Genomic DNA, 23,282 nt, shown 5'->3' with positions numbered 1-23,282 from the left:
AACAATACAAGCCACTACACTACACAACACAACACAACACTAAACAATACAAGCCACTACACAACACAACACTAAACAATACAAGCCACTACACAACACAACACAACACAACACAACACAACACAACACTACACAACACAACACAACACAACACAACACAACACAATACAACCACTACACAACACAACACTAAACAATACAAGCCACAACACAACACAACACTAAACAATACAAGCCACTACACAACACAACACAACACAACACAACACTACACAACACAACACAACACAGTACAAGCCACTACACAACACAACACAACACAGTACAAGCCACTACACAACACAACACAACACAATACAAGCCACTACACAACACAACACAACACAGTACAAGCCACTACACAACACAACACAACACAATACAAGCCACTACACAACACAACACAACACAATTACAAGCCACTACACAACACAACACTAAACAATACAAGCCACTACACAACACAACACAACACAACACAACACAACACTAAACAATATATTAATTGGATTATATGGGTGACAAACGGTGCCCACAAACTGTTAGGGCCTCCAGTACATAAACAGTCCCAACAGTAGAGTCCCAACAGTAGCGTCCCAACACCGTACCACTGCTCTGCCCCACCTGCCCTGAATGACCGGTCGGCACTGTTTTCAATGTAAATTGTCAATGTATTTTAATCTAATCTATGTGGAAAATACATTGGATTTGAAAGAAAAGTCATCAACATAATAAACTATTATTTTGAGGATGACATTCCTATCACAGGATTTTTGTCATTATTGTCACCCATTTTCAACATAGACAAACCTTGTATAAAATGTTGAATTTGTACCTTTGAAACAACGTCAGATCTTCAACGCAATATTCACTATAGGAAAAATATATATATGGGCTGGGCAGCACATCCTAGTGTAGCGTTGACCTAGCTACAGCTATTCATTTGGTCTATAATACGGGTTTTAAGCAAGCCTTGCTTAGCTATGCTATTTGTCACTGTAAAGGGCTTGACATTGGCAAGTCCTTCTCCTAGTAAAGTTGTCAATTGGACTACTGTCATCAACACTATAGATGGCAAGCAAATCAAACAATACTTGGATATATAGCCATCTAGTTAATCTCCTGAACGTTAGCTTGTTAACTAGCCTTATTGATGTGATCTGTTATTATCTAACTAGCCAATTTTTAATATGGTCCATCAATTGCCTGTCAGCAATCGTGACCATACACTAAAAACAATGTTGAAAACGGGCTATAATGTTAGCTAACTACGCTAGGTTGGTTGGAGAAAAAGTACATTAGTTCTACATTCTGTGCCGCTATGTTTAGCCAACTGTACAACATTTCTACCGTTAGCTTGTAAAGTAAACATCATCAGCTAACAGTACATTGGCAAATGAGCCCCTTTTGCTGCTTGACAGGCAGAGCCCACAACGGATGGGAAATAAACCCAAACTACTCACACTTGTCAGATGTAGTTCACTTTTTTATTTTATATCACTAAAATATCCAATAAATGGTGGCCAGTATTGAAATGACAGGATCAGTTTATGTTTACTGATCATATAAAGCACGCAGTTACAGGCTCTGCAATGTGGTCTCAGAACATTTTGTATTATTCTGTAGGCAAATTTGAGACACTAATTATAATTTGTATGATATGTTACTAGCTAAAAAAGTCGTAGCTCAATAGCCTTGCTAAGATTGGAATTATTGGACATTCACTTTATTTTCCCACTCATCTACCCCGACCAACTACCCACCCTTCTTTTGCTTTTGCCTTAAGTGACCTTATATCTTATGTAACCATACCAAACATAACATATCATACTCATTTGAGTGTCCTGGATTTACATGTACTATGTTATGTATAGTCTATGAGACCAGGCTGGGCAAATCGAACACTCTGCACCTTATTGTTACATTTTAATGGTAATGACCTATAGATTCCAAAGGGTACGTTCAAGAGAGAAAATTATACGTAACCATACTTTATCAATTACATTTCATCAATGATCATATCAATGATCATATCATATATAGCATTTGGGATGTCAGCAACAGCTATTGTTTAATTTCAGCCCAGGATTCAACGAAAATTGTGACAATACGCAAAATGCTATCCTCTGAGACCGTTATTAATAATTTCAGTTATTTTAACTGGTTTTCTTGGAAGAAAATAAACATGACAAAAGTTTGACTCGCAAACACTACACACTTCCTCAGTCTATCAAGCGTTCGTCGTGTGTCAAATAAACAGCAGAGAAGTTTAGTGTTAATTGATGCGCAGTTCATATGACAGTGAGTGCCTGGCGAATTCATAGACATACTCTCAAAGTCAGCGGTGGGAGGGACAGAGGAAATAGTCATCAGTTTGGGATAGCCTATTAACTTGACGCGAGAGCAGCTGGAAATGTCCAATCACTTCAAGTTTCCATTCGCTCTTCAACTCTACAATAATTGCTTCGGTTACAGGAATGATACAGGTGTTTGGGACTGAATGCGACTCAGACTTGACCAGGGGAAATGAATGTAAAAGGCAACGGGAATCTTCTGAGGATTCTTATGATGTTTCTCTTCTTCTCACGAAGTTTGCAGTGGATTTACAGGGAGCATCAGGATGATGGGAACAGGTAGGCTATACCACGCGTCGCGCGCCCTGGGTAATTTTTGATGGGTTTGGATTTGACATTACGCACGGTGCTGTAGATATCAAGAGAAACATTGTACGGGATACCTGGGTTATATTGTGGTAGGTTGTATATTATTTATCCTGAAGGACGTGCATTAATAGCCTAATGTTATTATTTTACAGTGAAGTCTGTTCTGAGAATAAGATTGCCACAACCAAATATCCTTGCTTAAAACCAACCGGAGAGGTGACAACTTGTTACAGGTAGGCTCATTTACGTTTCTAATATTCCATTGCAATGTAGAATATTATTCTCTCTTGTGAGCTGAGATTACGGCACTAAATTATAATTGCCTTTGTGTATGTGTGTGTGGGGGGCTAGTTGTTTTGATGCTGTGATGCTGCATATCACAAACATTCAGTGACCAGACTTAGATTCACTGTTGCTATGGAAGTCATTCCAAAGGATACAGTAGGTTCAAGAGAGCAAATGAAATTGGAACCATAATTTGTCAATCATGTGTCATCGATGATCCTAGCCTATATAGCATTTGAGAACAAACCGTCAGTGACCAGAGTTGTAAACGGCTTCATGGGATAGCCGATGCTTTTATGAATTGATTAACCATATTGGCTAAAATATTGAATGATACATCATGTAAGGTAGACAGACGTAATTTACCATATACAGAGATAAATACACCAAAAGATGTCGAGATATTTTACGTAGTTTTTCCTATAGCAGAAGTGTAGGTGGTTGAAATAAACCTATAATTTGTCTAATTGCTTTCATGTAATGGTATTGGGCAATGTGTCAATAAGGATTGGAAAGTCAATGATGTAATTACATTGTAATAGGTCAACACACAGATTAGATAGATTTACCTTCTAACAAAACACAAGTGCATCCATCTAAAACTGAACCCCTTTGCAACGGGTGTCTGTCCATAACCGTGAGAGACTCATTACTCTGCTGCATTTCCTGTCTGGCACTGGCGGGGAATGACACACACGTAACACACGTAACTTCATCATGTTATTTCAGACCCCTGTTTGTGATGTGGTCTTTAAATGATTACTGTGGTTATTGCTTAGACTCACTGTTGTCTTCATACGTTGTTCATTTAACTAACGAGAGAAAGGCTGGTGTTACAGGAGGAAAGAAATGTGCCTATGTATCTGAGGCAGCTGGGTGCATTTCAGTCCACCTGCATTGTAACAAGTTACCACATGATAGGCTGCCTATCAGCTCTCTCACTGTGTTGAAATGTGTGTAGGATGTCTCTCCATCGTCATGCCAGACATTGCTCAAGAGTTTATCGCCAATTTTAGTTGGTATTTCTTCCCTTTCGTAAGAATCTGTCTTTTACATCTTAACTCATGGTTGTGGGCTCTACTAATACGGACCATGGGCTAACTTGACCCTGTCTCTCTGTCTGGCATAGGAATGACTGAGGCATGTTTAAACGGAACAAGGCTAGGCACATTTTGCCTGTTTTTTTTTCTGTAACAGTTGGACTCTTACAGTGATGGTATTTGGATTGAGTGTCTGTTGGAGAAAAAATAAAGATTCATCAGGTGCTGCTATGTTTTATTGGCAAATACATCAACCAATAAATGTTATTGTGAAAAAAGGATGGTAACGACAGATCTGAAACAGTGTCTGACAACTATAACAGATAGGTGAGACTACTAGGAAGAGCTTGTTTGGACCCTTCCATTATATCTGTGCTACTTAGTGTATTTAAATAGACTTTTGTTTATGACTTTCCTAAATAGATTTGAGAATACAGGAGGTATAGATTTGAGAATACACAAGGTAAAGATTACATTAACTGTATTTATTGCATACACTGTCTAGCTTACAGCTAGCTGCTAGCCGTCTTCCGCGGGAGAGCTCTGTCTAGCCTACAGCTAGCTGCTAGCCGTCTTCCGCGGGAGAGCTCTGTCTAGCCTACAGCTAGCTGCTAGCCGTCTTCCGCGGGTGAGCTCTGTCTAGCCTACAGCTAGCTTCTAGCCGTCTTCTGCGGAAGAGCTCTGTCTAGCCTAGAGCTAGCTGCTAGCCGTCTTCCGCGGGAGAGCTCTGTCTAGCCTACAGCTAGCTGCTAGCCGTCTTCCGCGGGTGAGCTCTGTCTAGCCTACAGCTAGCTTCTAGCCGTCTTCTGCGGGTGAGCTCTGTCTAGCCTACAGCTAGCTTCTAGCCGTCTTCTGCTTGAGAGCTGTATCTAGCCTACAGCTAGCTTCTAGCCATCTCCCGCGGGAGAGCTCTGTCTGCATACAGCTAGGCCCGAGAGAGGAGAAACAGAGTGCTTCCAGCCCTGCCACGGTCACACTTAATTGATATGTGGCGTGTGTAATTGTTGATTTGTTGTTCTTCCAAATATTGATGGTGGTCTCAAGCAGTTTGTTGTCCTGCTCGTATCCTCCCTTCTCCTCTTTCTCCTCTCCTAACCTCTCCTATCCTCCCCTCTCCTCTCTTCTCCTCTCCTAACCTCTCCTCCCCTCCTAAGCCGAGGCATTCCTGGGTAAATCTGTTAGTTTACTCTAAACGGACTTAAGGCCATAGAATCAGTAACATGCATAAGGATATCTTCTCCAACATTCTTCTCCTGTCCTTGTCCTCGTTATCTACCCCCTTGCAGGTCTGTGGTTATTTTCAACGAGTTTCTCCCCTCCTTCTCTCCACTCATTTTCCTCCCCCTCGTCCTCTCCCCATGCAACTCTGTGGATAGCTTCAACATCTTTTTCCTCATCCTCTCCCCCTGCAACTTTGCTATCTTTCCCAACATTTTTCTCCTCTCCTCGTCTTCTACCCCCCCGAAACTCTGTGTGTGGATTCTATCATTTCCCCCCACAATGAATCCTCTCCTCCACTGCCTGTCCTCTTGTCTTCTCCAAAATGTTTCTCCTCTTCTCTCCTCGCAAGACAGCGATGACCCCTAGAGGACTACGCACTTCATCTGACCTGAACACTAAATCATCTCCACAAAACTATTTTAATGATCTCTCTTCATAATAAAATGTTGCGTTTACAGAAGAGTGCTAAATGGAGACAAGTGTTTTTATCTGGCTGCCTTTCCAATCAAATCAAATGTATATTAGTCACATGTGCAAAATACACCTTACAGTGAAATGTTTACTTACGAGCCCCTAACAAACAATGCAGTTTAATAAAAAATAAGAATAATAAATAAAAGTAATAAGTAATTAAAGAGCAACAGTAAAGTAACAATAGTGAGACTATATACAGGGAGGTACCGGTACAGAGTCAATGTGCAGGGGCACATAACCTTAGCCGAGGTATTATGTACATGTACAGTCGTGGCTAAAAGTTTTGAAAATGACACAAATATTAAATTTCAGAAAGTCTGCTGCCTCAGTTTGTATGATGGCAATTTGCATATACTCCAGAATGTTATGAAGAGTGATCAGATGAATTGCAATTAATTGCAAAGTCCCTCTTTGCCAAGCAAATGAACTGAATCCCCCAAAAAACATTTCCACTGCATTTCAGCCCTGCCACAAAAGGACCAGCTGACATCATGTCAGTGATTCTCTCGTTAACACAGGTGTGAGTGTTGACGAGGTCAAGGCTGGAGATCACTCTGTCATACTGATTGAGTTTGAAAAACAGACTGGAAGCTTCAAAAGGAGGGTTGTGCTTGGAATCATTGTTATTCCTCTGTCAACCATGGTTACCTGCAAGGAAACAAGTGCCATCATAATTTCTTTGCACTAAAAGGGCTTCACAGGCAAGGATATTGCTGCCAGTAAGATTGCACATACATTTGCCATCTATCAGATCATCAAGAACTTCAAGGAGAGCGGTTCAATTGTTGTGAAGAAGGCTTCACGACGCCCAAGAAAGTCCAGCAAGCGCCAGGACCATCTCCTAAAGTTGATTTAGCTGCAGGATCGGGGCACCACCAGTACAGAGCTTGCTAAGGAATGGCAGCAAGCAGGTGTGACTGCATCTGCACGCACAGTGAGGCGAAGACTTTTGGAGGATGGCCTGGTGTCCAGAAAGGCAGCAGAGAAGCCACTTCTCTCCAGGAAAAACATCAGGACTGATATTCTGCAAAAGGTACAGGGATTGGACTGCTGAGGACTGGGGCAAAGTCCTTTTTTTATGAAACCCCTTTCTGATTGTTTGGGGCATCTGGAAAAAAGCTTGTCCGGAGACGACAAGGTGAGCGCCATAAGGCAAAAGTGATAAATAAGTGGCTCGGGGAACAAAACATAGATATTTTGGGTCCATGGCCAGGAAACTCCCCAGACGTTATTCCCATTGAGAACTTGTGGTCAATCCTCAAGAGGCGAGTGGACAAACAAAACCCCACAAATTCTGACAAACTCCATGCATTGATTATGCCAGAATGGGCTGCCATCAGTCAGGATGTGGCCCAGAAGTTAATTGACAGCATGCCAGGGCGGATTGCAGAGGTCTTGAAAAAGAAGTGCAAATATTGACTCTTTACATCCACTTCATGTAATTGACAATAAAAGCCTTTGACACTTATGAAATGCTTGTAATTATACTTCAGTATTCCATAGTAACATCTGACAAAAATATCTAAAGACACTGAAGCAGCAAACTTTGAAAATTAATATTTGTGTCATTCTCAACTTTTGGGCAAGACTGTACAGTTGAAGTTGGAAGTTTACACACACCTTAGCCAAATACATTTAAACTCAGTTTTTCACAATTCCTGACATTTAATCCTTGTAAAAATTCACTGTCTTTGGTCAGTTAGGATCACCACTTTATTGTAAGAATGTGAAATGTCAGAATAATAGTAGAGATAATGATTTATTTCAGCTTTTATTTATCACACTCCCAGTGGGTCAGAAGTTTACATATACTCAATTAGTCAATTAGCCTATCAGAAGCTTCTAAAGCCATGACATCATTTTCTGTAATTTTCCAAGCTGTTTAACGGCACAGTCGACTTAGTGTATGTAACCTTCTGACCCACTGGAATTGTGATACAGTGAAGTAATCTGTCGGTAAACAATTGTTGGAAAAATTACTTGTGTCATGCACAAAGTAGATGTCCTAAATTACTTGTGTCATGCACAAAGTAGATGTCCTAACTGACTTGTGTCATGTACAAAGTAGATGTCCTAACTGACTTGTGTCATGTACAAAGTAGATGTCCTAACTGACTTGTGTCATGTACAAAGTAGATGTCCTAACTGACTTGTGTCATGTACAAAGTAGATGTCCTAACTGACTTGTGTCATGTACAAAGTAGATGTCCTAACTGACTTGTGTCATGTACAAAGTAGATGTCCTAACTGACTTGTGTCATGTACAAAGTAGATGTCCTAACTGACTTGTGTCATGTACAAAGTAGATGTCCTAACTGACTTGTGTCATGTACAAAGTAGATGTCCTAACTGACTTGTGTCATGCACAAAGTAGATGTCCTAACTGACTTGTGTCATGTACAAAGTAGATGTCCTAACTGACTTGCCAAGACTATAGTTTGTTAATAAGAAATTTGTGGAGTGGTTGAAACAACAGAGAGTAGCAGCGGAGTATAAGAGGGGGGATGTAAATAGTCCAGGGAGCCATTTGATTGGGCGTTCAGGAGTCTTATGGCTTGGGGGTAGAAGCTGTTTAGAAGCCTTTTGCACCTAGACTTGGCGCTCCTGTACTGCTTGCCGTGCTGTAGCAGAGAGAACAGTGTATGGCTAGGGTGGCTGGAGTCGTTGACAATTCTTAGGGCCTTCCTCTGACACCACCTGGTATAGAGGTCCTGGATGGTAGAAAGCTGTGCCCCAGTGATGTACTGGGCCGTACGCACTAACCTCTGTAGTGCCTTGAGGTCGAGCAGTTGCCATACCAGGCAGTGATGCTCTCGAAGGTGCGCTGTAGAACCCTTTGGGGGTCTGAGGACCCATGCCAGATCTTTTCAGTCTCCTGAAGGGGAATATGCTTTGTCGTGCCCTCTTCACAACTGTCTTGGTGTCCTTGGACCATGTTAGTTTGTTGGTGATGTGTCCTCTTCACAACTGTCTTGGTGTCCTTGGACCATGTTAGTTTGTTGGTGATGTGCCCTCTTCATGACTGCCTTGGTGTCCTTGGACCATGTTAGTTTGTTGGTGATGTGTCCTCTTCATGACTGCCTTGGTGTCCTTGGACCATGTTAGTTTGTTGGTGATGTGCCCTCTTCATGACTGCCTTGGTGTCCTTGGACCATGTTAGTTTGTTGGTGATGTGCCCTCTTCATGACTGCCTTGGTGTCCTTGGACCATGTTAGTTTGTTGGTGATGTGCCCTCTTCATGACTGCCTTGGTGTCCTTGGACCATGTTAGTTTGTTGGTGATGTGGACACCAAGGGACATGAAGCTCTCAACCTGCTCCACTACAGTCCCGTCGATGAGAATGGGAGCGTGCTCAGCCCTCCTTTTCCTGTAGTCCACAATCATCTCCTTTGTCTTGACCATGTTGAGGGATAGGTTGTTGTCCTGGCACCACACGGCCAGGTCTCTGACCTCCTCCCTAAAGGCTGTCTTGTTGGTGATCAGGCCTACCACTGTTGTGTCATCGGCAAACTTAATGATGGTGTTGGAGTCGTGCCTGGCCGTGCAGTCATTAATGAACGGAGTACAGGAGGGGACTGAGCATGTGTGTTGAGGAACAGAGTAGCGGATGTGTTGTTACCTACCCTTACCACCTGGGGGCGTCAAGAAGTCCAGGATCCAGTTGCTGATGGAGGTGTTTAATCCCAGGGTCCTTATCTTATTGATGAGCTTTGAGGGCACTATGGTGTTGAACACTGAGCTGTAGTCAATGAAAAGCATTCGCACACGTGTTCCTTTTGTCCATGTGGGAAAGGGCAGTGTGGAGTGCAATAGAGATTGGATCATCTGTGGATCTGTTGGGCTGGTATGCAAATTGGATTGGGTCTATGGTTTCTGGGATAATGGTGTTTGGATGTGAGCCATGACCAGCCTTTCAAAGCATTTCACGGCTACAGACGTGAGTGCTACGGGTCGGTAGTCATTTTGGCAGGTTACCTTAGTGTTCTTGCGCACAGGGACTATGGAGGTCTGCTTAAAACATGTTGGCATTACAGACTTGGACAGGGAGAGGTTAAAAATGTCAGTGAAAATACTTGCTAGTTGGTCAGCGCATGCTCACACATGCTCACAGTAATCCATTTGGCCCTGCAGCCTTGTGAACATTGTCCTTTTTAAAGGTGTTACTCACATTGGCTGCGGAGAGCGTGATCACACAGTCTTCTGGAACAGCTGGTGCTATCATGCATGTTTCAGTGTTATTTGCCTCGAAGCGAGCATAGAAGTAGTTTAGCTCGTCTAGTAGGCCCGTGTCACTGGACAGCTCTTGGCTGTGCTTCCATGACTTCTGGTCAGGGTATGTACGTACGGTCACTGTGGGGATGACATTATCGATGCACTTATTGATGAAGCCAATGACTGATGTGGTGTACTCCTCAATGCCATCGGAGGAGTCCCGGAACATATTCCAGTCTGTGCTAGAAACACAGTCCTGTAGCTTAGCATCTGCTTTGTCTGACCACTTTTTTATTGATCAAGTCACATGGAATACATCTCACTGAGTGCAGTCAGCATCAGTCTGTGGTGGTATGTAGACAGCTATGAAAAATACAGATGAAAACTCTCTTGGTAGATAGTGTGGTCTACAGCTTCTCATGAGATACTCTACCTTAGGCGAGCAAAACCTTGAGACTTCCTTAGATATCGTGCACCAGCTGTTATTTACAAAAATACATAGTCCGCCACCCCTTGTCTTACCAGATGCCGCTGTTCTATTCTGCCGATACAGAGTATAACCAGCCAACTGCTCTCACGACTCAGTGAGGCATAAGATATTACAGTTTTGAATCACCCGTTGGTAGTTTAATCTTCCGCATAGGTCATCGATTTTATTTTCCAAAGTTTGCACCGGCCCCTTTTTCTCTGCCTTCTCTTCACGTAAATGATGGGGATCTGGGCCTGTTCCCGGGAAAGCAGTTTGTCATTCATGTTGGGCTCGTCAGACTCGTTAAAGGAAAGAAAGGATTCTGCCAGTCCGTGGTGAGTAATCACAGTTCTGATATCCACACGTTATTTTCGGTCATAAGAGACGGTAGCAGCAACATTATGTACAAAATAAGTTACAAAAAATGCAAACAAACAAACAAAAAAACAACTGGATAGGAACTTGTAAAATGTCAGCATTCTTCTCCGGCGCCATCTTGATGGAGACAAGTGTTTTTCTCTGGAATTCTGTTGTAACACATTGCTGCAGCACCAATGCTAACTTGATGCAGTGTTTTACCCCATCGGCTGTCCTTGACTGATATATTGTTATCCGCAGGAGTCGTGACTGTCTATCTCCGCCAATGGATTTACAATTGGTTTAGTTTTTAAAGCCTGGTAATGTTCAAACACTTAGCTTACTGCTGAATGTCTGTGAAATGTATCACTTATAATAAGTCTCTGTCAAACAACATGATCTCTTTCACCTTGCCAATAGTTATACATTCATTGACAGAATTTACAACTTTAGTACTGCCAGTCTCTCTCTCTCCCAGTCTCTCTCTCTCTGCCTCTCTCTCTCTCTCTCTCTCTCTCTCTGCCTCTCTCTCTCTCTCTCTCTCTCTCTGCCTCTCTCTCTCTCTCTCTCTCTCTCTCTCTCTCTCTCTCTCTCTCTCTCTCTCTCTCTCTCTCTCTCTGCCTCTCTCTCTCTCTCTCTCTCTCTGCCTCTCTCTCTCTGCCTCTCTCTCTCTCTCTGGCTCTCTCTCCCTCTGCCTCTCTCTCTCTGCCTCTCTCTCTCTCTCTCTCTCTCTCTCTCTCTCTGCCTCTCTCTCTCTCTGCCTCTCTCTCTCTCTCTCTGCCTCTCTCTCCCTCTGCCTCTCTCTCCCTCTGCCTCTGTCTCTCTGCCTCTCTCTCTCTCTGCCTCTCTCTTGCTCTCTGCCTCTCTCTCGCTCTCTGCCTCTCTCTCGCTCTCTGCCTCTCTCTCGCACTCTGCCTCTCTCTTGCTCTCTCTCTGTCTCTCTCTCTTGCTCTCTCTCTGTCTCTCTCCCTCTGTCTCTCTCCCTCTGCCTCTCTCTCTGCCTCTCTCTCGCTCTCTGCCTCTCTCTCGCTCTCTGCCTCTCTCTCGCTCTCTGCCTCTCTCTTGCTCTCTGCCTCTCTCTCGCTCTCTGCCTCTCTCTCGCTCTCTCTCTCTCTCTCTCTCTCTCCCTCTCTCTCGCTCTCTGCCTCTCTCTCGCTCTCTGTCTCCCTCTTTCTCTCTGCCTCTCTCTCGCACTGCCTCTCTCTCTGCTCAAGTCTGCTGGACCTCTCCTCTTGTCTTACATAACACTCATGCGTGCTTTTGCATTTTTGAATCGCAATTATATGTGTTAAGTGCCATGAAATAATCCTACTCCCTCTATCAAACACACACTCACTCCAAACATCTGTCAACAAGACAAAGCCCTGAGATTGCTGTTGTCAACTGGCCCATATTGTCATCCCACCCATTACAGCGGTGCAATGAAGGATCTAGCCAGGGAAGGGGACAGAGGATAGAGCAGGAAAGGTCTTGGTTTCTCTTTGCATTTCCTTCGACCATATGTATTGTATGTTCTCTTGGCTATGACTGAAAGAATATTTGAGTCTCGGTTTCACAGTTAAATATTCTGAAATGACACAAGATGTTCAGAAATGTAAAGTCGGAATTAAGGATTGGAATCTGCAGTAGGTAGAAACAGCGCCACTAGCCGCCCAGTGGTCGCCCAGCGCCACTGTTGTTATTGTCGTGCAGCATGGGGAAAACAAGGCAGTACGTATTAAGCGCTTCTGTCGTGCGTGCAATGACGTCAGTTCTTTGCAATATGTCCTTGTAAGGAGTCTTCATTGTAAATCAGGCATGCATGTTAAAATGCCATGGAGCTGAGTGTTGTTGATTTCTTCCTAAAAACCGCCTTGGAAACCTCTGAGTGTGTGTGTATTGTAACTATGAGTTAGACAGAAATATTGGGCAATTTACCAGTGAATAATATCCGTCACAGACATCCAGACCAGATGCTTTTTTATTAGTGGAAACAGTGATGTATGTTACTGCTGTCATCCTATTTGGAACGACCAGTCAGTTGAATTCTCTAGAATTAGTCTACCATTCATGGCAGTCAGTCATGGCGGACTACAGTAAAAGTATGCAGCTCAAAATGTAGCAATTGGGAAACAGGAAGTGTGTGCGCATGTGTTTAATTGTTACCCCATGAGACCCTAAGGCGAAGCAGTGATGAATTTGCTGTATATTTTATTCTATTCTAAACACCATTCTCAAGATGAATGTCTCACAAGAGAGACTTTCTGATTCTAAACTCACACAAGAGTCTAGAAGCGTCTGTAGTGACTGAAAATGTGAATGGAGGCATGTTTTCATCTATTAATCTCGAACTGTGTGTTGAATTGATAAATCATTTCAAGTTTAGTTTTTTTTCTTCTTTCTAATCTGAGCTTCAGTGGAATAAAACTGTATCTAATGAATAAATAAATAGTTCACATAATTGCTTTTATAAGCCAGGAACTAAGCGTAGGAGTATGGAACAAACTCAAAACACTCTTTCCCAAAAGCTCTTAACTTAAAAAGGATTTACTAAAATTAGCTACAAGCAGCAGATGGTTCCTGATGAAAATTGTTACAATCAATTCAAGTTCAAAATGATAAATACCTTGGTCTAGCCCCCTATACAGTCAATGTTCAGTCTAATATCTTAACATGATGGTTGACGGTTTCCATTCTCACAACGGCTAATACTGATGTTTATTTTGTTAGCACGTGTTTATCTAGTTTTATACGCCTGGTACACATCGTCCAACAAAATGTTTTACTTACAGGTTTCTTCTGGAAAATACAACAAAAATAAACAATACAATATAAGAATACAAACATAAAGAAAATGGCTCAGTAGAATAGACATTTTAGCATCAGTGTAATGCAGGAACGCATCATTTGTAGTCCAATATTTACACATGTATTGGGGAAGAGTGGAATGGGGGCCCTGTATAAATTGAGCCGTATAATAAGTCTGGTAGCAGCAGTTGTGATGTGTGTGTAGCATGCCTGTATATTGCACAGTGGCCGTGAAAAGGATTTTTCCCCCTTTTCAAATCTTCTCTATTTTATGGCACCTTTTAGTTGTGTCACGACTCCGACCGAAGGTGGCTCCCCTTCCCGTTCGGGTGGCGCTCGGCGGTCGTCGTCGCCGGCCTACTAGCTGCCACTGATTCTTTTCTCCCCCTCCTTATGTGTTTATTGGTTACACCTGTTTTGAGTTTGTTGTAATTAGTTTTGGCTTTATTAGTCAGCCGGCCCGCCTGTTTCTTTGTGCGGGATTAATTATTGTAACCTTTGTGTTTGGTGTAGACGAACGTGTTGGTTTATGTTCGTGGAGTTCCCTGGGCAGTTTTCGTCCCCTGTGTCTGGGGCATTTGTTTTGAGCACCCAGTGTTTCGTGGGGAGGGGGGGCGTTGTTCACCATGTGTGCATTAAAAGAGCACTATATTGAACTCTCTGTTTCTCTGCGCCTGACTTCCCACTCACGACACCCAGAGCGTTACAAGCTGCAACAACTCCAACCAAACTCTTCCTGTAGTTGTTGATCTCACGTCGCTGTGGAGGAATTTTGGCCCTCTCTTCCATGCAGAACTGCTGTAACTCTGTAAACCCACAAAATACAGTTTGCCTGTCGTTAAGGAGGTGAACAGCTCATGGCTAGGGTGTGGGGTCCTTGATTATGCTGCATGCCTTATTCAGGCACCGTTTTCAGTAGATGTCCTTGATGGGTGGGAGCAAGATCCCAGTGATGTACTGGGCCGTTTTCACTACCCGCTGGAGGACCTTGCGGTCGTGGATGGAGCAATTCCTGTACCAGGCCATAATGCCGGGGCGGCATGCCAAGTTTCTTCATCCGCATTGGGAAGTAGAGACGCTGTTGGACCCTCTTGACAAGAGTGGTGGTGTTGTTGGTCCATGTCAAGTCCTCAGTGATGTGGACGTGGAGGAACTTAAAACTCGTGACTCTCTCTACTACAGTCTCGTTGATGTGGATCGGGTCATATTCCCTCATCTGCTTCCTGAAGTCAACAATCAACTCCTTTTGTTTTGTTGATGTTGAGAGGTTATTGGCATGACACCACAATGCCAGTTCACTTTCCTCCTCCCTATAGACTTTAACATCATCTATGAGTATTTGAACATCTTGGCCATGTTCTGTTATAATCTCCACCCGGCACAGCCAGAAGAGGACTGGCCACCCCTCATAGCCTGGTTCCTCTCTAGGTTTCTTCCTAGGTTCTGGCCTTTCTAGGGAGTTCCTAGCCACCGTGCTTCTACACCTGCATTGCTTGCTGTTTTGGGTTTTAGGCTGGGTTTCTGTACAGCACTTTGTGACATCAGCTGATGTAGGGCTTTATAAATACATTTGATTGACTTGTTGTTTCAGGCCTACAACCGTGGTGTCGTCAGCAAATTTGATGGGTGAACAGAGAATACAGCAGATGACTAAGGACGAACCCATGGGGCGTCCCAGTGTGGAGGTGGTGTTGTTGCCAATCCCCACAGCATGTGGTCTGCCTGTCAGGAAGTCCAGCATCCAGTTGCAGAGGGTGGTGTCCAGTCCCAGGGCTCTGAGCTTGGTGATGACCTTGGAGGGAACAATAGTGTTGAATGCTGTAGTCAATGAACAGCATTCTCACATAGGTGTTCCTCTTGTCCAGATGTGTTACGGTCGTGTGAATAGCGATGGAAATGGCATCTTACGTGTTTCTGTTGGAGCGGTAGGGGAATTGGAGTGGGTCCAGTGTGCTGGCATGTTGGCCTTAATGTGGGCCATGACCAGCCTCTCAAAGCGCTGTATGATGACCGAGCTGAGGGCGACGGGGCGATAATAATTTGGGCATGTCACTTTGTTTGTTTTGGGAACTGGGATGATGGTGGTCTCCTTAAAGCAGGTGGGAACTACAGCCTGGGACAGGGACACAATCTTAGAAAAAAGGGTTCTGCGGCTCTCCCTAAAGGAGAACCCTTTGAAGTACCCTTTTTGGATCCAGGTAGAACCCTATTGGGTTCCATGTAAAACAAAATAGTTCTACCTGGAACCAAAAAGGGTTCTCCTATGGGGACAGCCGAATAACCTTTTTTTTTCTAAGAGTGCATGTTGAAGATTTCAGAGAAGATGACCACCAACTGGTCAGCACACACTCTGAGGATGCGGCCGGGGACGCCATCTTGGATGGCGGCTTTGTGAGTATTCACTCGTTTGAGAGTTTTCCCCACATCAGCCTTGAAGAGCAAAGCACCTGGTCGTCTGGAGCAGCGAGAGTCTTGCTGAATGGCTCAGGAATTGTCTGCCTCAAATCATGCGTAGAATGTGTTAAGCTCATCTGGGAGGAAGGCGTTGGTGGGCACCACACAGCTGGATTTGATTTTGTCGTCCGTGATAGTCTGTAGTCCTTGCCACATGCGTCGCGAGTTGTCGAACATCAATTCAAGTTGGAGTCTGTATTGTCTTTTTGCGTCCCTGCTGCAGTACGGGTTCTCAGTATGGTATGAATATCTCTGTTCATCCAGGGTTTTTGGTTGGGAAATGGGTCAACACATTTCATCAACACACTTCCTAATGAAGCTGTCGATGTATATACAGTTGAAGTCGGAAGTTTACATACACTTAGGTTGGAGTGACTGAAACTCGTTTTTCAACCACTCCACAAATTTCTTGTTAACAAACTATAGTTTTGGCAAGTCGTTTAGGACATTTACTTTGTTTATGACAAATAATTTTTCCAACAATTGTTTACAGACAGATTATTTCACTTATAATTCACTGTATCAATATTTCACTTATAATACACTACAATTCCAGTGGGTCAGAAGTTTACAAACACTAAGTTGACTGTGCCTCTAAACAGCTTGAACAATTCCAGAAAATGATGTCATGGCTTTAGAAGCTTCTGATAGTCTAATTGACATAATTTGAGTCAATTGGAGGTGTACCTGTGGATGTATTTCAAGGCCTACCTTCAAACTAATTGCTTCTTTGCTTGACATCATGGGAAAATTGTAGACCTCCACAAGTCTGGTTCATCCATGGGAGCAATTTCCAAACGCCTGAAGGTACCACGTTCATCTATACAAATAATAGTATGCAAGTATAAACACCATGCAGCCGTCATACCGCTCAGGAAGGAGACGCGTTCTCTCTCCTAGAGATGAACGTACTTTTGTGTGAAAAGTGCAATTCAATCCGAGAACAACAGCAGAGGACCTTGTGAAGATGCTGGAGGAAACGGGTACAAAAGTATCTATATCCACAGTGAAACGAGTCCTATATTGACATAACCTGAAAGGCCACTCAGCCAGGAAGAAGCCACTGCTCCGCCATAAAAAAGCCAGACTACGGTTTGCAACTGCACATGGGGACAAAGATCGTACTTTTTAGAGAAATGTCCTATGGTCTGTTTGACCATCGCTATGTTTGGAGGAAAAAGGGCGAGGATTGCAAGCCGAGGAACACCATCCCAACAGTGAAGCACGGCGGTGGCAGCAGCATGTTGTGGGGTTGTTTTGCTGCAGGAGGGACTGGTGCACTTCACATAATAGATGGCTGCATGGGGGAGGAAAATTATGTAGATATATTGAAGCAGCATCTCAAGACAGTCAGGAAGATAAAGCTTGGTCGCAAATGGGTCTTCCAAATGGACAATGACCCCAAGCATACTTCCAAAGTTATGGCAAAATGGCTTAAGCACAACAAAGTCTAGGTATTGGAGTGGCCATCACAAAGCCCTGACCTCAATCCTATAGAAAATGTGTGGGCAGAACTGAAAAAGCATATGCAAGCAAGGAGGCCTACACACCTGACTCAGTTACACCAGCTCTGTCAGGAGGAATGGGCCAAAATTCACCCAATTTATTGTGTGAAGCTTGTGGAAGGCTACCCAAAATGTTTGACCCAAGTTAAACAATTTAAAGGCAATGCTACCAAAAACTAATTGAGTGTATGTAAACTTTTGACCCACTGGGAATGTGATGAAAGCTGAAATAAATCATTCTCTCTACTATTATTCTGACATTTCACATTCTTAAAATGAAGTGGTGATACTAACTGACCTAAGACAGGGACATTTTACTAGGATTAAATGTCAGGAATTGTGAAAAACTGAGTTCATTAACTGTATTTGGCTAAGGTGTATGTAAACTTCCAATTTCAACTGTACCTTAATGTACATGGATGAGTCCTGGGTGGATTAATCTTTGAACATATTCCAATCAGGATTCTCAAAACAACCCTGCAGGAATGAGTCTGCCTCCTCTGTCCAGCGCCTCACTTTTCTCTGTGTTGGTGACTCCCTCTTGAGTTGCTGCTTGTAGATGTGGGAGTAGGAACAGAGAGATGTGAACTGATTGGCCGACGTGGGGGAAGTGGGATGGCTTTTTACGGGTCACGGATGTTTGTGTATATACATGTTCAAGCAAGATCCTCTTGTAAGGGAGGATACATGTCGGTGATATTTTTGGAAAAATGTGTTTTAGACAGGCTTGGTTAAAGTCATCTGTGACAATGAAGACTGCTTCTGGTTGAGAGGATTCTGGCCAATGATCTTGTGCAGTTTGCTAAAGTGCCGCCTTGGTGTGGCGGAATGTACACAGCTGTGATGGTAATAACACACACAAATTCCCTTGGCATATGGTGAGGTCGGTATTTTAGCATCAGAATGTCCAGGTCGGGTGAACAGGAGCTTTTAATGTTTTCAACTTCGGTACACCAGGAATTGTTTATGAGGAACCATACCCCTCCCCCTAACTCTTACCAGAAGCTACCGTTCGATCCATTCCGAATATGGATTTAAAAACAAAGACACATCATTCCCTGATCTCCCTCTACGATTGAAGGTTTGCTCCGAGGTCACAAAGGTTATTTTCCAGTGATTGGACGTTAGCCATCAGGATACTAGGAAGAGGAGCTAATGTTGGTGTTCCTCCATACAACCCTTCCAGTAATGAAACTGAAATACTGCTGTGAGTTTAAGCTTGTACATCTCTCCCTATTCACAAAACATGACATAGTTCATTAGCAGGGCCCAAATGCTGACACACCCATAACGCTGGAGACACCCTCGGAGAGTAGGGGTCATGGCCAGGGTCTGCCATTATCAACCACGACCCTGGAGCAATTTGGGTTAAGGTGCCTTGCTCATGGGCACATTGACAGATTTGAGCCCATCCTCCCTATTGTTAATGCCTTGTATGGTTCCTTCTATGCAAAGTCGTAGGACTAAGTCATAAGGCCATAAGACTTTACCAAGTTAGTTAGTTTTAGTTTGTTTTCGATGCTGTTGAATGAAGGAAATGATCCCACAGGTCACATTTTAGCCCTGTTGGTTATATGACTGGAGAACGTAGAAACAATTATCACAGATTGTGTCCCTGTCCCAGGCTGTAGTTCCCACCTGCTTTAAGGAGACCACCATCATCCCAGTGCCCAAAACAAACAAAGTGACATGCCCATTTGTAACACACTTGTCGTCATGGATACTGCAGGCGTTTAATGAGATACTTGTCAGATTCATCATCGCGAGTCAGTATCTTGTTGTAGCCCGAGCTGACAAGTTAGAAATCTGTCGTTCTGCCGCTGAACAGGCAGTTAACCCACTGTTCCCAGGCCGTCATTGAAAATAAGAATTTGTTCTTAACTGACTTGCCTAGTTAAATAAAGGTAAAATAAATAAATAAAATAAATAAATAAAATATATATATATATCCCACACCGTACCATATGTTGTATGTATCTCACACGTCTTTAGTGTCACCAATGTGTAAAGCTCTCCAAGTCTCTATCTACTGTAGTAGATCATGTCTACAACAACTGTACCATTGATAGATGAAACGTCTCACCTAACACTGTAATCGCTGAAGCATATGAAGTAAACATTAAAACCTTGAAACCTTTCTCCTGGATCAGATATGTAGATAGAAACACAGGACATGGTGTAAATATGAAGCCTTTCTTCTGGATCAGATATGTAGATAGAAACACTGGACAGGGTGTAAATATGAAACCTTTCTTCTGGATCAGATATGTAGATAGAAACACTGGACAGGGTGTAAATATGAAACCTTTCTCCTGGATCAGATATGTAGATAGAAACACTGGACAGGGTGTAAATATGAAACCTTTCTCCTGGATCAGATATGTAGATAGAAACACTGGACAGGGTGTAAATATGAAACCTTTCTTCTGGATCAGATATGTAGATAGAAACACTGGACAGGGTGTAAATATGAAACCTTTCTCCTGGATCAGATATGTAGATAGAAACACTGGACAGGGTGTAAATATGAAGCCTTTCTCCTGGATCAGATATGTAGATAGAAACACTGGACAGGGTGTAAATATGAAACCTTTCTCCTGGATCAGATATGTAGATAGAAACACTGGACAGGGTGTAAATATGAAGCCTTTCTCCTGGATCAGATATGTAGATAGAAACACTGGACAGGGTGTAAATATGAAGCCTTTCTTCTGGATCAGATATGTAGATAGAAACACAGGACATGGTGTAAATGAAACCCTGGACAGGGTGTAAATATGAAACCTTTCTTCTGGATCAGATATGTAGATAGAAACACTGGACAGGGTGTAAATATGAAACCTTTCTCCTGGATCAGATATGTAGATAGAAACACTGGACAGGGTGTAAATATGAAGCCTTTCTTCTGGATCAGATATGTAGATAGAAACACAGGACATGGTGTAAATGAAACCCTGGACAGGGTGTAAATATGAAACCTTTCTTCTGGATCAGATATGTAGATAGAAACACTGGACAGGGTGTAAATATGAAACCTTTCTCCTGGATCAGATATGTAGATAGAAACACTGGACAGGGTGTAAATATGAAACCTTTCTCCTGGATCAGATATGTAGATAGAAACACTGGACAGGGTGTAAATATGAAACCTTTCTCCTGGATCAGATATGTAGATAGAAACACTGGACAGGGTGTAAATATGAAACCTTTCTCCTGGATCAGATATGTAGATAGAAACACTGGACATGGTGTAAATATGAAACCTTTCTCCTGGATCAGATATGTAGATAGAAACACTGGACAGGGTGTAAATATGAAACCTTTCTCCTGGATCAGATATGTAGATAGAAACACTGGACAGGGTGTAAATATGAAACCTTTCTTCTGGATCAGATATGTAGATAGAAACACTGGACATGGTGTAAATATGAAACCTTTCTACTGGATCAGATATGTAGATAGAAACACTGGACAGGGTGTAAATATGAAACCTTTCTACTGGATCAGATATGTAGATAGAAACACTGGACATGGTGTAAATATGAAACCTTTCTCCTGGATCAGATTGAAGAAAACTTTAGATATGGGATGGGACAGGGTGTTGGCAGTGGCCTCATTATTGCACATGGAGGAATAGCATGGTTTATTTTATGGAGGGAGGCTGACAGCTCCTCGTGTTCTTCCCCAAAATGAATTAGGAAATCACTGTGCACTTGAGTTATTTTGGCAAGTGCAGGGGAGGACGTGTTGTTTGTGTTTTGGAGCATTCCTTAGTGATATATGTGGAGCACCGTCCGTCCATCCGCCCGACAGGCCCGACACTCTGGCTGCTAGCTTGCTGCCCTCTGGGCATATTTCTCCCTCTCCCTTTCTCTCCCACTTTTCTCCTCATAGCCAAGCTGTCTTTGAGTTTGTTTAGGATGTAACAGTTTATATAAAGTTTATATATATATATAAATTCATAGCAGAAATGTAAATCAGAACAGAAAATAGTGGTGTGATTTACATCTATTTGTGTTTTGTTTACATTACGACTCAGAATCAGATAAATCTCTCTGGTATTTTCCAGACGTCAGACTAACCTCCCTTAACCAACATGACTTCCCATCTTCTCCCAAGTTTCATTGGCTAAACCCAGGCCACTGTCTGTCCATGCATCACTCAGACATCCGTGGTACGGTGTACAAGTGAACAATTATGTTATGAGATGTTATTGATCTCTAACGGCTCCAGTTAGAGGAATAACTCTAGCATCTCCAGTTAGAGGAATAACTCTAGCATCTCCAGTTAGATGAATATCTCTAGCATCTCCAGTTAGAGGAATAACTCTAGCATCTCCAGTTAGAGGAATAACTCTAGCATCTCCAGTTAGAGGAATAACTCTAGCATCTCCAGATAGAGGAATAACTCTAGCATCTCCAGTTAGAGGATTAACTCTAGCATCTCCAGTTAGAGGAATAACTCTAGCATCTCCAGTTAGAGGAATAACTCTAGCATCTCCAGTTAGAGGAATTAAGTCTAGCAGCTACAGTTAGAGGAATAAGTCTAGCATCTCCAGTTAGATGAATAACTCTAGCATCTCCAGTTAGAGGAATAACTCTAGCATCTCCAGTTAGAGGAATAACTCTAGCATCTCCAGTTAGAGGAATAACTCTAGTAGCTCCAGTTAGAGGAATAAGTCTATCTATCTATCTATCTATCTATCTATCTATCTATCTATCTATCTATCTATCTATCTATCTATCTATCTATCTATCTATCTATCTATCTATCTATCTATCTATCTATCTATCTATCTATCTATCTATCTATCTATCTATCTATCTATCTATCCAGTCTCCCTATAGTCCAATACTGAACAGTCTCCCTATAGTCCAATACTGAACAGTCTCCCTATAGTCCAATACTGAACAGTCTCCCTATAGTCCAATACTGAACAGTATACCAACAGTCTCCCTATAGTCCATTACTGAACATTCTCCCTATAGTCCAATACTGAACAGTATACCAACAGTCTCCCTATAGTCCAATACTGAACAGTCTCCCTATAGTCCAATACTGAACAGTATACCAACAGTCTCCCTATAGTCCAATTCTGAACAGTCTCCCTATAGTCCATTACTGAACATTCTCCCTATAGTCCAATACTGAACAGTATACCAACAGTCTCCCTATAGTCCAATACTGAACAGTATACCAACAGTCTCCCTATAGTCCAATACTGAACAGTCTACCAACAGTCTCCCTATAGTCCAATACTGAACAGTCTCCCTATAGTCCAATACTGAACAGTCTCCCTATAGTCCAATACTGAACAGTATACCAACAGTCTCCCTATAGTCCATTACTGAACATTCTCCCTATAGTCCAATACTGAACAGTATACCAACAGTCTCCCTATAGTCCAATACTGAACAGTATACCAACAGTCTCCCTATAGTCCAATACTGAACAGTCTCCCTATAGTCCAATACTGAACAGTCTCCCTATAGTCCAATACTGAACAGTCTCCCTATAGTCCAATACTGAACAGTCTCCCTATAGTCCATTACTGAACATTCTCCCTATAGTCCAATACTGAACAGTATACCAACAGTCTCCCTATAGTCCAATACTGAACAGTATACCAACAGTCTCCCTATAGTCCAATACTGAACAGTCTACCAACAGTCTCCCTATAGTCCAATACTGAACAGTCTACCAACAGTCTCCCTATAGTCCAATACTGAACAGTCTACCAACAGTCTCCCTATAGTCCAATACTGAACAGTCTACC

At 42.7% G+C, this 23,282-nt stretch overlaps 1 protein-coding gene across 4 annotated transcripts in view; it reads left to right on the top strand.

Annotated features, from left to right (window-relative positions):
* Positions 1–2,409: 2,409 nt before the first annotated feature.
* ccbe1 (collagen and calcium binding EGF domains 1) overlaps positions 2,410–23,282 on the top strand; it is a 167,521-nt gene continuing 146,648 nt past the window's right edge. For 2 of the 4 annotated variants that reach the window (XM_052458540.1, XM_052458542.1), the window contains exons 1-2: positions 2,410–2,672; positions 2,855–2,935. In XM_052458540.1, coding sequence (XP_052314500.1) covers positions 2,566–2,672; positions 2,855–2,935 — 188 coding nt within the window. In that variant the 5' untranslated portion in view covers positions 2,410–2,565. The remainder of the gene's footprint in view (positions 2,673–2,854; positions 2,936–23,282) is intronic. The other 2 variants (XM_052458541.1, XM_052458539.1) reach the window with 1 other exon arrangement.

This window comes from Oncorhynchus keta, chromosome 12, assembly GCF_023373465.1.
Source record: "Oncorhynchus keta strain PuntledgeMale-10-30-2019 chromosome 12, Oket_V2, whole genome shotgun sequence".
Classification (NCBI taxonomy): Eukaryota; Metazoa; Chordata; class Actinopteri; order Salmoniformes; family Salmonidae; genus Oncorhynchus; species Oncorhynchus keta.
Note: the sequence above shows the minus strand (reverse complement) of the source record. Positions and strands in the feature narration are given on the sequence as shown.